Genomic DNA, 14829 nt, shown 5'->3' with positions numbered 1-14829 from the left:
TCTAGTAGAGTTATAGTTTCTACTTATAGTATCTCAGATCCTTAGCCTTTAAGCATTTAGATGTTGAGCCTCAAGACTAGTAAAGGGTGTGTTTTAAAAGCTTGCTGATTTAAAATTTAAATAAAAAAAAGCCAAAATATTTTTATGGTCGCCGCGACTATTTTTCACAAAGGTCGTTCGGGAGGTACAATTTTCGACAACTTTTTCAAGCAATGGAGGGCGTAGTCCGGCAATTACACGTTGAATATTGGTTTCCAAAGCGCAAATCAAGACTGGCTTATCCACATAAACCAATGACTTCAGCTGTTCCCACAAAAAATAATCGAGTGACGTATAATCGCTAAAACGCGGGGGCCAAATCATCGGAGTCAATGTCTTGAAATAATGTTGTCATTGAAATGTTCTTTCAAAAAGCCGATTTTTTCGGCCGCTTTATGACAAGTGGCACCATCCTGTTAAAACCATCCTGTTTTTTCCACATTCATATCTTGAAGATTTGCACCAAAAATTCATTGTTCGTGGTTCTGTATCGATTTTCATTCATTGTAACGCGTCGTTCTTCCTCATTTTTAAAGAAATAAAGCCGATGAATCAACCAGCCCATAGACTGCACCAAACAGTACATTTATCGCACTCTTCTCAAAGAGTGAATGTGGACCAAAATTTGGTAATTACATTCTTTATGGTGGTCTCAGACGAACATTTATTAACCTACTCATGACGATTTTCCAAACAACACTGAGTAGAGACGTCACTTTACACTGTCAAAACAATTTTCAGATAATAGAGTAATTTCTATTGAAAAAACAAGTTATGCTTGAAACGGCAGTAGAAAACTTAAACGAATAACATCTACTGCATTCGGCGAAGTGGTTCATTCGGCGAAATGATCCTTTCGGCAAAATGGCTTTCGGTGAAACGGCTTTCGGTAAAATGGCTTTCGGCGAAATGGCTTTAGGCGAAATGACCCTGATCCGCTACAAACAATCGCAATCTACGCCAAGTGAGAGAAAACAGTTTAATTCTTCTCATCAGAGGAAAATGCACTCAAGTTATTCAAGCGTCGATTGAGGCTAATTGTTTAAATTTACTTCTATTTTTGGTCCTCCAGCTACTGAAATAAGCAAACTTAAGGTGAATTATTTAACCAAGGATTTCTGTTTGTTGAATATTTACTACCGCAAGCTCCGCCTTTTCCGATGAAAAATATGTAGTGACGAGCATATTTAAAGAGATATCTTTTACATTACTAGCCACAGTATTGATATTGATTCAAATTGTACGTAGTTCAACGAGGGTAGCATTTCATTATACCTTGATAACGACTGGAAGGTGGACACAAGAATTTAAGGCAAAGTCGTGGTATATTCCTCTGGTGGGATTTGACTATTTTGTTCCAACAGAGTTCGCAATCGATTCTAATGGCGTTTTTCATTGAAAAACACTAGTGGCGTGGATTGCTCTGGTTTTGCACTTTTGAGCAGAAATAGTAATGAAACACCGTCAGAATATCGCATTGTGTTTTTCAATGAAAAATGGCATAAATGTACAGAACCTACAGGGCTCGAATGAGAACCCTACGCAAATTTTCCAAATTGTTGCTTGTTCAAACTTTCTCATCTCAATGTGTGGTATAGTTTGTGAACGAAACTTGAACTTACTAATATTAACTATGAAAACTACCTCAGATTTTCATCTCATGATAGTTGGATGCCGTCGAAAGTTCAGCAATATGAAGATGAAGATTATAAGATCCGATCGAAATACACATATTTTGATACTGGTGTCATCGTGAGTGACGGGAAAATACACTCTGAGCGACAGTGATGATATTCTACTGATAGCAAAACAGTGCAGATAGGAACCAATCCTAATAACAATTTATCAAGCAAATCCGAGCAGATGAAATAACGGACGGAATGAAAATGGGGGGAAAGCACTGTCATGTACAACGGAAGACATTTAGTTGTGCACTCACCTAGCTATCGGCGAACTATCCATATAGTAGTTATAATACAGCATGGAAACTATCGTAACTATCACCAGCGCCACGGCACATATCCGCAGGTTCAGTCCTTTGGTCAGGTAGATGCAGCACCGTGCGAGAATGTTTGCATTCCCGGATCCGCCCACACCGTACACTCCTCCGCTGTTGCCACCGAAGAAATAATTACCCCTACTATTACTATTACTACTACTACTACTGCTGCTACTGTTGCTGCTGCTGCTGCTACCGTTGCCGCCACAGCCGTTTGTAAAGTGGCTGCTGTTGCTGCTGATATTTACACCTCCTCCCGCACCGTTAAAGCCATGGATCGTGCAGGACGATGTCGAGCGCATCACTGTATATCCGTTGTGGCTGGTTTTGTCAGCTGAAGTTGAGCTGCTCGTCAGTTTCAGTCCACCCGTGGTTCCCCCACCCGGACCAGGACCGTCGCTGGTTGTGCCGAGCAGTAGCAGGGTTGAACCCATCTCCGAATTGTGGCTGCTGTTTAGCGAACTCATCGCCAAAGACTGTTGCTGCTGCTGCTGCTGATGATGATGATGATGATGGGTTGAGTGAGGAGGAAACGGATGTTGGTGGAGCTGCTGGTGGTCGCTGGTCATCATCAGATCGTGACTGCTGGTTGACGGCGAAGATGAGGCGCTCCATAGTTTTGTACTGGAGTCGGATCCTTTCATGGTGCGAGATTACTGCTCACACCTCCAGGATATTTTGGTTCGGTTCGTTTTTTTTTCTTTCTATGCGGCCTTTCCCGAGGCCGTCACTGATAACAAGTTCGAGCTAGCTTTTATTTTCTGCCCCCCTCCGAAGCGCTTCGAGCTTCCGAACTTTTCGGAACCAGAATGGTCAGACAGGCAGTGTCTCGGTCGGTGTGATGATTAATCCGATGTACGTGATGTAATTTTTGGTTTACATTCTTGCGTCGGCTGGCACTGCTGCTGGCGATGCGTCTGATGGTTTTGTCGTAGTTTGGTACCCTGTGGAGGAAAGAATAAGATAGAAATGGTGAAAAAATATTTAAAAACAGATACACAATTGTTAGTTCATAGTCCGGATTCGACTTTCGGTTCCGGAATTACAGAACGATGAGTAATGATGTGAAGAGGAGTTCTGTACGTTCTTACAGTTTGTCAGTTTTGTTGATTATTTGTCGAACAAATTTAATTAAAATGTTGCGGTTTCCGGAAGAGCGGTCAAAAATTTCGAAATAGAACTCACATCGATTGCTCAGAGATAGTTGAACCGATTTTAACAAACTTCCATTCAAATGAAGTTTATTTGTTTATTTGGAGTAGGTAAAAGCCCGGTGGAGTTAGTTTCTGTCAAACTTGCTCTCCAGCAGGCATAAAACCTCCTCTTCAGTCCTAACCTTCAACAGATTACAATCATACAAATGATACCTTTTACTTAACCAAAGTAGTGGAATTGGAACAGTGGTTTAATATGCGGCACATGCTGGTAAAAGGCTGGTTGTACCCTTAGTTAGTTCTAGCATAAGAGCTCCGAAGAAAAGAATAGTTACGGCGGTGGTTATCTATTTGTAAAAGCTGTAAGAGCTCGGAGCTTACTCTTGGTAAAAATCTACCACAAAAGTAGTCGCGACGGACAGATAACAAAGATCGAGATCAATCAGTTTGCATCTGTCTCGGTAAATTGGATGGCTCCAAGGGTATCTCCGAGGAAGTTCGTTGGATTGCTTCAATCCGTTGGATATCGTTTTGGTAGTACGGTGACCAGACAATCGAGGCATATTCGAGCGTAGAGCGAATTAAGGCACAATACAACGATTTCAAGCAATGTACATAATTGAATTCTTTAGTAACGCAGGAAATGAATCCAACTAGCTTAGAGGCTTTGGAGATGGTAAACTCAATGTGCTCCTTGAAGTTTAACTCCAGAAGGACACCAAGGTGTGAAATATTATTGTCGAAACTGACTGTAGACTGTTTACGACTAATAGAGATGAAGAAGCATTTGGAGGCGTTCAAAACCATCCTGTTGATCTTACACCAGTTAGTCAAATTATTCAACTGCTCTTGTAGGAATTGTGCATAAGCTGTGGATTTGATGACATGAATTAATTTGAAGTCATCGGCGAACGATAGTTTCATACTTTTGATCGAAAAATTAGATTGTTGAGATAAGTAAAATTATAAACGGTTCAAGGTGACTTCCTTGAGGAACTCCAAAGGTAACAGCGAATGGTAAGGTTGCACAGTCTTCTATTTTCACTATCACTTCGCGACTAGTAAAATATGAATGAAGCCAATTAAAAAATGACCCGTTAAATCTTAGTCTATTTGACTTTGAGATTGTTATGTGATGATTAATCCTGTCGAACGCAGCGGATAAATCGGTGTAGATAGAATCTACTTATAGCCGTGATTGTAACGAATGTATGATAAAGGAAGTATAGGATCTGAAGAAAAATTAACCATATAATATTTATCCCAAGTTTGACACCCAAAAAAGTTTTTTCAAGAATGAAAGTCTCTTTGCCTCTCTTATGTACAGGGACCTTTTTAAATGTTCAATAACTCCACCATTTTTCAGCCAATCTTCTATTTGGCTCGAGTTGATGGCAAGCAAAAAACTCATTTCGACTTTATTGATTACCAGTTCCGGATGTACCGGAAATAGTGGTTAAAAACTCATATGATTACTAAGAAAATTTATTTAGATCAGACTTCCAGTTTTAGAATTGTATGCTGAAAAATATCATAATTTTCAACAGAACTTTTTCACCAAAAAAACGCAAAAATTCTACGAAACTGTATTAAAATTTATACGTTATGTAGGCCTTACTAGTTAATGGCCAAACTAAGTGGTTTCGGTTATATCGGTTACTCGGAACTCATCTTGATTTCTCAGGGATAGGTAAACTGATTTTCACGAGCTTAAGCTCAAATCAAAGATCTCATAGTTTCAGGGGTTGCTACTAAATTTTATTCAGATTCGACTTCCGGAATTATAGGACGTAGAGTGTATAAAATTCAAATTGTTTTTAACGATACGGTGCAGTAAGTTTAAAAACCTTGAATCTGTGTTGGAGAATGTTACAAGATAGGTTTTGTCCATTGCTGGTTATAGCTAAAGCCAGTCATCGGGTCTCGCTTTCCGGTTCCGGAATTACCAGAGATAGTGATAAAAAACTAAAACGGAACCTTTCAATTTTTTCAATAAAAAGTTCAATCGATTTTCACAATCTTAGGCTCAAATGAAAGGTCCTATGGTCTCAACGGATTCTATGAAATTTTATTCTAATCATACTTTCGGATTTATGAATTTTAATGAAAGGTAACACGCGACTTTTTAGGCATTCTTCCTTGTACAGCATCGAATCCATCGTCTTATTCGTCACGAACACTTTGGTCTTTGCTCTACAGCTGCATATCCCTTGCCAAATCATCAGTTTTATGTTTTTTTGCAACATCTCCTCGTTCCGTCTCCCTATAGAATTTCTGGCCAGGAAGATGTCCGAAATCCTTTTTGATGTAGGTTTCATCGTCGATGAACAGGCATTCTTGGTACTTCGTCAAAACCTGCTGGTACAATTTCCGAGCTCGAGTTTTGGTGACGAAAATTTGCTTCAACGTTCTGTTTAGTTGCTTGCTGGCTCGATGAGAACGATGTCCTGCTGGCAAACGAATTTTCGAACGGTACTGCGAGCATCAGTGTATTTTTGTGCGATTTCATTATCTGATAGTTCAGGGTTTGCTCAGACGGTTCTCAACCCTTTCTGGTTCAGCTTGCGGTCATATGTCCCACTACGACGCTCACCTTGAGGCACTCGATCCACGCTTGATTTAGCGATTTTCAACGTTTTAGCTAATTTTATTGCGGATCACGTTTGATTGTAACAGTAGGTGCGCAAACTTTTTTCTCTCCTCTCTGCTTCCATCTGGAAAAACTTTTGACTCACTGCACGAAATACCGTGAAATTTATACACAGAAAGTGGATGCCTAGGTGAAAAAACCGTTGAAAAACAATTCCTGCAGCGGTCACTTTCCCTGCCGCTGCAACACATTAAGTGATTCCGGATTCATACTGGACAGAACTCTAGGTGACGAAGAACCTAAAAACTCTTTGGAACTGTGCTAAAGACTGTTCCAAAATACAAATCTTGTTAGTTTAAGGCTTTACAAATTTACTGTGGTAAAATAAATGATCGAAAAAAAAATTCTAATATGAATCTTGCATCATATTGCATAGTGCTCATATTGCAAGTAGTGAGAAAAGCATCATTACACAACTAGATGAATGGGAACAGGTCCAGCGAATGAAGGGGAAGCAGTTGTTCGCTATTCAAGCTCCCTTCCATTGCATCGGTGGTGGTGGCTGTTGTTGATGAAAACATCGTTATTACTGTGACTTGCCCTACTGTTACAAGACTTACCGTAGTGAACAGCATTTTGGCAATAGATGACATGTAGCCATCTGATTTTCGTAGGTAACAAGCGATTTACTTGGTATCCTGGTGTCCTGACTGAGGGTCACATAAGAAGGTATACCCTTCTAGGAACGCAAGCGTAACAAACGTACACCATTCAGAATATCGGGGGAAAAGTTCTTCCACTCTTCGTTTTCGATAGAGAGAATCTCTTCGTACTGGAAGATAGTTTTTAGAACAAAATGGGTATGCGATGTCGGTAGCATTTGTTCAGTTGGTTTGCTCATTTCGAAATCGTCCTATTGTCAACTACAGAATACTGTACTTGGTTTCTGCCATCTCCAGTAGTTCCAGTTGATACAAGAAATTGTCCGTGTACTTTTAATCCAAATCCTGTGGCACCTGTGAAAAGCGCCTGAGTATTCAAAAGAAGAAATGGACAGTAAAATGGTCGGGAAAGTGGTGAAACATTTCGAGAATCGTCCAAACAAGTAATTTCGAGATGACGGTGAAACGTTTACGTTGTCAATCGGTTTTGTGCTGAATTACATGTTTACAAGGTGCAAAAAACCTCAAATCGAAATGAAAAACAAAACACCACGGCGAAAACCCGCTCCCAGAAACTTTAGACAAAGTTCGTGTTGCTTCGTGATGGATAGGGGAGACCGGAGCAAAATGACCACTCGTAATAATACGTGGGCCCGAGTATTAGCTAGAAACGGCTTGTGTTCATTTTACTGGCCGTCCACTCTGTTGAGCCTCAGAAGTCGGCGAATACGAAAGTGTTAATTTTTTCGTCAAAAGTAAAATTTTCTAGTTCCAGAATTTCTGTGATTTAGAATATATTCCCAGGAACACTGATACTGATTTTTTGTAAATATGATTCTCTCCATACTGGAAGATAGGAGGAACCGATTTCACATCGCAAAACATCAGATGTGAAAAGTTTACTAGCGAACATTCTCCTCGATGATATCCAAGAAAAAAGTTCGCACATTGAGTATATCTGATATGATTCTCGAACAGAAGATTATTAGGAACTGAATTTTCATAGCCGTTATATCTCAACCCTTTGCAGAATACATGATGAATAAATTCGCCGATGAACACAAACTGAATCTTTCTGAAAATTTTCAGTGCACATAGGGTGGTTGATAAGTGGATCGATGATGGTTATGTATTCGAAATTTAATCAGCAATACCGTGGTGGTGGATCAATATCGTTAATAAAAGCAGCAAGTGATGTTATTAATAATAGTTATAATGGTAACAAAAATTTTTTTCGAAGGGGTTTCAGAACATAATGATTAGTTTCCTTACGCTTGGAAATATGAACATAATTATATAAAAACTTTTTATATAAAGTCGTTCGTTGAAAATTTTTGATTTTATAATTGACTTAAATATGATGAATTTCGCTCTAATTCATATTCATAGTTGGCAAAACGGACATGTAAACATTGTCCAAAAATGTCACATTCTATACTTTGTTTTTATCCGAAATTGATCTAGACTGTCTTTTAAAAAAGATTAAACTTTTTTAACCATTTTTATTCAAATAGTTGACGAAAAATGAAAAAGCCCACAAAAAATATTATACTATTGATATTCACAAAATAAGTCAAATTTTTCAATTAAAATGCTAAAAAGTTTGCATATTGAGTGCTACACTGAAAAAAATTTGACTTTAAAATTTTAAAATCAATTTACAGGGTCCGGCACTCGAAGTGTAACCAATTAAAAAGGCCATAAATTCAGTTTGGAAAATTACTTTTACTTAATTCAAAGTACAAAATGTGTAAAAATAATACAAAATTCAGAATCAATTCACTTTTGCTCGATATGACCACCTTTTGCCTTGACTTGATGACTTGAGAGAGCGAAGGAGTTGCTTCGTTTGGCCGAAAGCGGTCAATTTCCGAGCATTGTATTTTCTGACGAGAAAATTTTTCCAATTGAGCAATTCTTAAACTCTCAAAACGATAGGGTTTACTTGACCGACCGTTCATACGAGAATTTGAGTCATCGATTGGCCACCAGGAGGCAGCACCCGCAACAGATAATGGTTTGGGCCGCTGTAACCGCAGATGGGCGCTCTCCAATCGTTTTCATCGAGCCTGGCGTCAAGGTAAATGCGACATATTATCGGGAAAGTATTCTGGAGGTTGCTTTGTAGCCGTGGGCAGACAAACATCTCGGTGGCAGACTATGGACGTTTCAGCAGGACTCGGCACCGTCTCACAAAGCTCGAGTGAACCAAGAATGGCTGAAAAACAACGTTCCGAACTTCATCACGTCCACACAATGGCTCTCGAATTCACCAGATGCGAATCCAATGGATTATTCTCTTTGGGCCATTTTGGAGAGCAAAGTCCGAACTAAAAGATACACCAGTCTCGAGGCGCTGAAAAAAGTTATTGTCCGCGAGTGGACCAAAATACCTGCAAGTCACATTCGGCCAAACGAAGCAACTCCTTCGCTCTCTCAAGTCATCAAGTCAAGGCAAAAGGTGGTCATATCGAGCAAAAGTGAATTGATTCTGAATTTTGTATTATTTTTACACATTTTGTACTTTGAATTAAGTAAAAGTAATTTTCCAAACTGAATTTATGGCCTTTTTAATTGGTTACACTTCGAGTACCGGACCCTGTACAAAATTGATATTTTTTTTATGAAAAATGAATTTACATTTAAAAACTTTTTATATTTTAATCAAAAACTAAACTAAACTGAAAGTCATTATCATTCAAGAATTTAATGAATCACAGATTTCAAAGAATACTGGTTGCCCGATATTTGCAAAAAGTATCATCAATGGGCAAGAAAAAGTTTTAGTTTTCTGTAACTGCCTGCTTTTCGATACATGATCGGTTGGAAGCAGTGTTGGTGATTGCCGAAAATTTGATAGAAGCTGCTATATTGCTCTCTATATTGTATACAACATTTTCAATCCGTTAGAAGATGCTACAAGAACTCGAGTTATTCAATGCATGAACCGCGAGAGAATTTTTCTACATTTCTTCGCTCCACTTTATACTCTGAGTATTTCACGGCCCTTGAAAAAAATACAGTCTGATAATGATCGTTGCTGTGTGGAATTTCCCAAGAGAGAATCGCAAGTTGACAATTATCGCAGAAAATCGAATCGATGGTTCAACTTGATGTTTCTCATATTAGGTTGCAATATTTCAAAACCCTTGTGTGGAGCATTCACATACATTTTCATAGACCCAACAAAGGTTATATGCACATAGTTAGAATAAGCGGCAATAGTAAAATGATTCTATCGCAATTATCCACTGCCCATACAGAATCGAATCGCGAAACGAGAATAAGCGACCGTTTGTTGCTTCAGATAGGATCCCCACAGCAGCGTGCTAACCTTTGATTCTTAGAAATGTCATCGAAAAAAATTCTCTCTCGCACTGGTGTCTATTCTATGTTAAATGAGCCATGCCGGGTGTTCGTTGTTGCGATGATATTAGTCTCTCTTTGATGGCACTGATTCAATCGTGTGATGAGTGAAGAGTGAGCATTCTTTGATACGATAAAAGCCATCCTTGGTTGGAAGGGAACATAATAACCTACCTCGAGACAAATTTTCCTTGAATTTGAAAGTGGTGTCTTTGACTTTAATTTAATTTTTGAAAACCGATTTTTTTCTGTGTAGGGTTCTAATGTACGAATTTCGCGCAAAATCGGATTCGGAGTTGCCAGCATACAGATTTTTTCACAAAAAAACACTTTGCTCACTTTAGTTAAATTTGAAAAGGACTAGAAATTTTTACCATTTTTTTGCAATTAATTAGGAAAGAAAAATGACTAAATGTGCTGGTGATATTCCCAAAATAGCTCAAATTTTCAAATGAACCGATTACACTGAAAAAAATGGATCTTAAAAATTTTAAGTCAATTTACAAAAAAAAAACACCATTCTTCACTTGAACGAAATTTTGTCCCAACAAAGATAAATATGTTCCTTGCCAACCTACCAAATATTGTGAGATGGGCGTTTTGAAGAGAAAAAAAAGTTTTTCTAACAAAAACTTTTTCTTATTCAACACTGACACTTTTTGCAAATATCGGGTAAAATTTTCTTAAAAGTTGAAATTAGTTGAAATCTTGGATGATTATACCTTTCAGTTTAGTTATCAAAACTGGACCAAAAACTCAATTTGGACAAGAAATAGTCTTTGGTTAAAAACGTTTTTTCCTTGAATTTGGCCATCTTTGCAATGTATGATCGGTTGGTAGGGAACTTGATTATCTATCGTTGACCAAAATTTTATCAAAATCAATAATCAAAGTCAAATTTTTTAGTAAAAATACTGAGAAAATCCTTATGACTTATGATTTACAAAACAAAGCCATTATTCATTGAGTCATAAGGATTTTTTACAGTATTTTTACTAAAAAATTGACTGATTTTGTGAAAAACGAAAAACATTAGTATAACAGTTTTTGCAATGACTGAGTGGAAACATATATAAGAGAAGCCAAATGAATGATAAACTTAACAAAAAAGATGGTTATGTGTTCAAACCTCTCCCGAAAATTAGAAAAATAATTATGTTATGAAAGCTCTAAACGATACGACGAATTCGAACAACCGAACAAAGAGCTCTCTCATCTCACTCTCTCTCCTCTCTCTTCTCTCTCGTCTCCTCTCTCTCTTCTCCCATCACTCCTATTATCTCTCCTCTCTCTCTTCTTCTCTCTTCTCTCTTCTCCTCTCATCCTCTCTCCCTCTCGTCTCTCTCTCTCTCTTCTCTCTCTCTCTCTCTCTCTCTCTCATCTCCTCTCTCTCTCTCTCTCTCTCTCTCTCTCCTCTCTCTCTCTCTCTCTCTCTCTCTCTCTCTCTCTCTCTCTCTCTCTCTCTCTCTCTCTCTCTTCTCTCTTTCTCTCTCTCTCTCTCTCTCTCTCTCTCTCTCTCTCTCTCTCTCTCTCTCTCTCTCTTTCTCTCTCTCACACACACACACACATGCGCGCGCACACATGCGCACACACACACACAGAGCTATTGTCGTAAATGATAAATCTAACAAAAAGGTGTTATACTAATGATATAATTTTCTGTTAAATTTTCATTCATTTTGCTTCTCCAATATATGTTTCCTCTCAGTCATTGCAAAAACTGAACTTAGTTATTTGGCGACTTTACGTTAAACCAACTAAATATTAATAAATCATTAGTATAACACTTTTTTGAACGATTTATCATTTACGACAATAGCTCTTTGAAAAAGATTGGTTAAAATGTTCAGCTCTTTTCAAAAGACAGTCTGGTTCAAAGATTTATATTAATCAGAGAGAGAGAGAGAGAGAGAGAGAGAGAGAGAGAGAGAGAGAGAGAGAGAGAGAGAGAGTGCTGCCAACATTGGTTCGAGTTGGCGTGAAATTCGTCATATTTCTAGAGAAGAGCTTTCATGACATAATCATTTTTTCGAATTTCGGGAGAGATTTGAACCCTTAAAGCCCTCTTTGTATACGCGCTTGATCGAAGATATTGTTTACTGATTGACCAAAGTTAAAGAATAATTGAAATATATACTTTCGTTGATTTCGCGATTTCTTCCTCTTTCTTAGTGAAAAGAAATTGTATGAAAAAAAGTTGTGATGTCTAGAATTCATTATGATGTACAAAGAGGTTTTTAGGAATACTGTCTTTCTTCCACCATAAAAAAGTAACAGGGCTCAGAAGTGATGTCGTTTGGACGAGAATTGAAATAATAGCTGCAATTTAGAGTTTTGAATGATCTATAGTTAAAATTGGAAACTGTTATTTTCTAATTGCAGATAACACTAACCAATTGTTAATTTTTCTATACCACAAATTTATGACTGTTAACCGAAGTTTACGGTGTACGGAATAATTAAACGAACATTATTGAATTTCGAATCGCCTGTAAACAAAATGTTGTGTTGTTATTCGGAAGCACAAAGCTAATCAGTGTTGTTTGCTTTATGTTAAAATCACTAATGTTTACCAATGTCACTTCTCTGCTGTAACCAGCAGCAGCCTTCATGGACCCAATCTGCATAAACTAATGCGCCATCTAGCAGAATAACTCAATTAACCATTGACCGCATCAACCGAAAGTTTTATTTAGTTCAAATATAACTCTGCAGAATGGACAACGTTACTTGGTTTGTTTAGAACCGGGAAAGTTCGTCGTATCACAACTGTATTCAACGGGGTTGGACATTTCTCGAAGCACCGATTCCTGCTGCTCTCGAACAATAACCATTGTCACTGCAGCTAACAAACGGCAGCAAAACTTCATTTTCTGTTCGCACAGCGTAAAACTTCTGCATCTCGATGTCATGGTAAAGTTTTCTTTTTCTTTTTTTTCGTCTTTTTATCGTTCTGGTGGTTGTTAAATGTTGTCTTTGATTTCTTCCTGCTGCCACTCTGCCCGGCAGTGGCGCACACTTGTTTGACGGACAATCACACCGGAAAATAAATAAAAGCACTTTTTGCTGTTCGATTCTTGAATCCACTTTTTAGTTTCTTCTCGACTGTCCCGTCAGTTGAAAAGTTTGTACCGGCTTTTATTTGTCCGGTTGTTGGATGGTTCCGTTATTTTTTTACTTGTTCTGTGTGTGTGTGTGTGTCAACGGCGGCTACTACCAGTTTTGGCCATTTGTGACTGCAACCCATTGTTTTCGACGCTTCGGGAAGAGAATTTTTTTTATCTTATCCTAACCGCTTGGACACCATGTCAGAATAGGACAAAGTTATATTCATTCCATTCTGTCAGTGGTGATAGTGGTGGTGGTGGTGGTGGTGGTGGTCTTTTGCCGTCAGCTTGAACAAAAGGAAAAAAGGAAGCTGCCGAAACTAACAACTGGGTGTTGTTCGGAAATGACTTCATTTTGAATGGGGAAATGTAGAAGGAGTTTATTGGAGAATTGTCACGTTGTTTATCGTGTATCTCCATCAATGCAAGCAAATTATGGAGACGCTTGGTACATGTTGGTTGTAGTTTGAACAAAGTTTACTCACCTTTTGAATCTCCCTTGGTTACATTACATTCCGCTCTTCGCCAACCATCAATTTCAGGAATCACCAAACGTCAGATTACTTGGTGCTGGTCATACGATGCAGTGATTTGTCACTTAATTAAAACATCTAATTAACTTTCGACGCAACCACCATCACATTATGGGTCGATCGTTCAAACCAAAATTACGGATCTCGCTACCACACAGGCCACCACTTCGAAATCACTCCAATCATTGCCAACGATGGAGCTTCCCACGCCGTTCGGGAGCTGCTGACTACGAATGAACATCGTGGCGTAGAGCACAGTTTAGCATACCAGAAATGGTAATAACCGAATGTGTGGAAGCAGGTGTGAGCACTCCAAACTGATGACGATAGCGGATGGTATCCGGTTACCCAAATAATGTGAATGCTTAATTGCACGCCAAAATAGCATCGAAACTGAGAGCGCGCTGCTTGAAATTCTGCGGTGCGAGATTTAGTAATTTTGCGAATGTGCTGCCACTCTGGCACTCCTAGAACTGTTCAGGCTGGAACGTTACTGCAAAAAAAAAATAGATAATAAAGAGAGAAGTATAAATACTTTTTATTGAGCAAAGTGTTTCCAATAACTCAAAATTATGGCATTGCATTTTCATGCCTCGGGTGATAGTTCACTGAGAAGAGAGTGGAAAACAAAAAAAAAGCTGATCACTTTTTCATGAGTTTGCACTACTCTGAATCATTTTGCCAGCCCCCCGCAAGGCTAGTGGCAATGCAGTTTAAGTTTGAATTTGCATTAGTTTTACAATTTCTTCTACTCCCCAGTCGTCGACGCCAACGAAATCCAGTCTTTTATCCATGAATTACATTGCGTCGCGTTCGGTCAGAGCTCGGTTGATGCAGATCAGTGCAGCAAAAAAAAAAATCCTTCGTCAACAGAAAATTGCTCGAAATGGACGTTGCAAGTCATTTTAACTTCCTGTGTAGTGAACATAAACACAGCCGCACAATAGTAATCAAATTACGGTTTCTTGCAAATAGTTTGTCGGAAGTTTTTTTTATTCGCCAGTGAAACAGCAAAAGTTTTTCTGTGCAATCAAGTTGAAGGATGGAGTTGGTGAAGAATGTAATATCGAGCCTTTTTAATCCACCTAGTGATGATACATTTCTCATATCTACACAGAAAGAAAAAATGAAACTTACACGACATGTAAACCAATAGTACAATTAAACAGACGTCAGTTGAAACGAAAATCTGATTTAAAACCATGATTGATGTAAAATTACATTGAAATGCATTTACTTTTTCATTGAACAAGGCTGTATATTTACAAATCGCTTAGTTTTGTAATGTAACTTTCCATTCAATTACCTGCTCCAAATATGTGCATGAAAATAAATGTAAATTCACAAAATATTTTTATCTGTGTATATACACTGAAGTC

The 14829-nt window shown here is 38.3% G+C and overlaps 1 protein-coding gene across 1 annotated transcript in view; it reads right to left on the bottom strand.

The window, feature by feature from the left end:
- Positions 1–13972, bottom strand: part of LOC131439167 (bifunctional heparan sulfate N-deacetylase/N-sulfotransferase) — a 156917-nt gene extending 142945 nt beyond the window's left edge. The window contains exons 1-2 of the mRNA XM_058609864.1: positions 13403–13972; positions 1979–2982 (exon numbers count right to left, since the gene is read on the bottom strand). Coding sequence (XP_058465847.1) covers positions 1979–2682 — 704 coding nt within the window. The 5' untranslated portion in view covers positions 2683–2982; positions 13403–13972. The remainder of the gene's footprint in view (positions 1–1978; positions 2983–13402) is intronic.
- Between the last annotated feature and the right edge of the window lie 857 nt (positions 13973–14829).

This window comes from Malaya genurostris, chromosome 3, assembly GCF_030247185.1.
Source record: "Malaya genurostris strain Urasoe2022 chromosome 3, Malgen_1.1, whole genome shotgun sequence".
In the NCBI taxonomy this organism is placed as follows: Eukaryota; Metazoa; Arthropoda; class Insecta; order Diptera; family Culicidae; genus Malaya; species Malaya genurostris.
The sequence above is the reverse complement of the archived record's forward strand: the minus strand, read 5'-3'. Positions and strand labels throughout refer to the sequence as shown.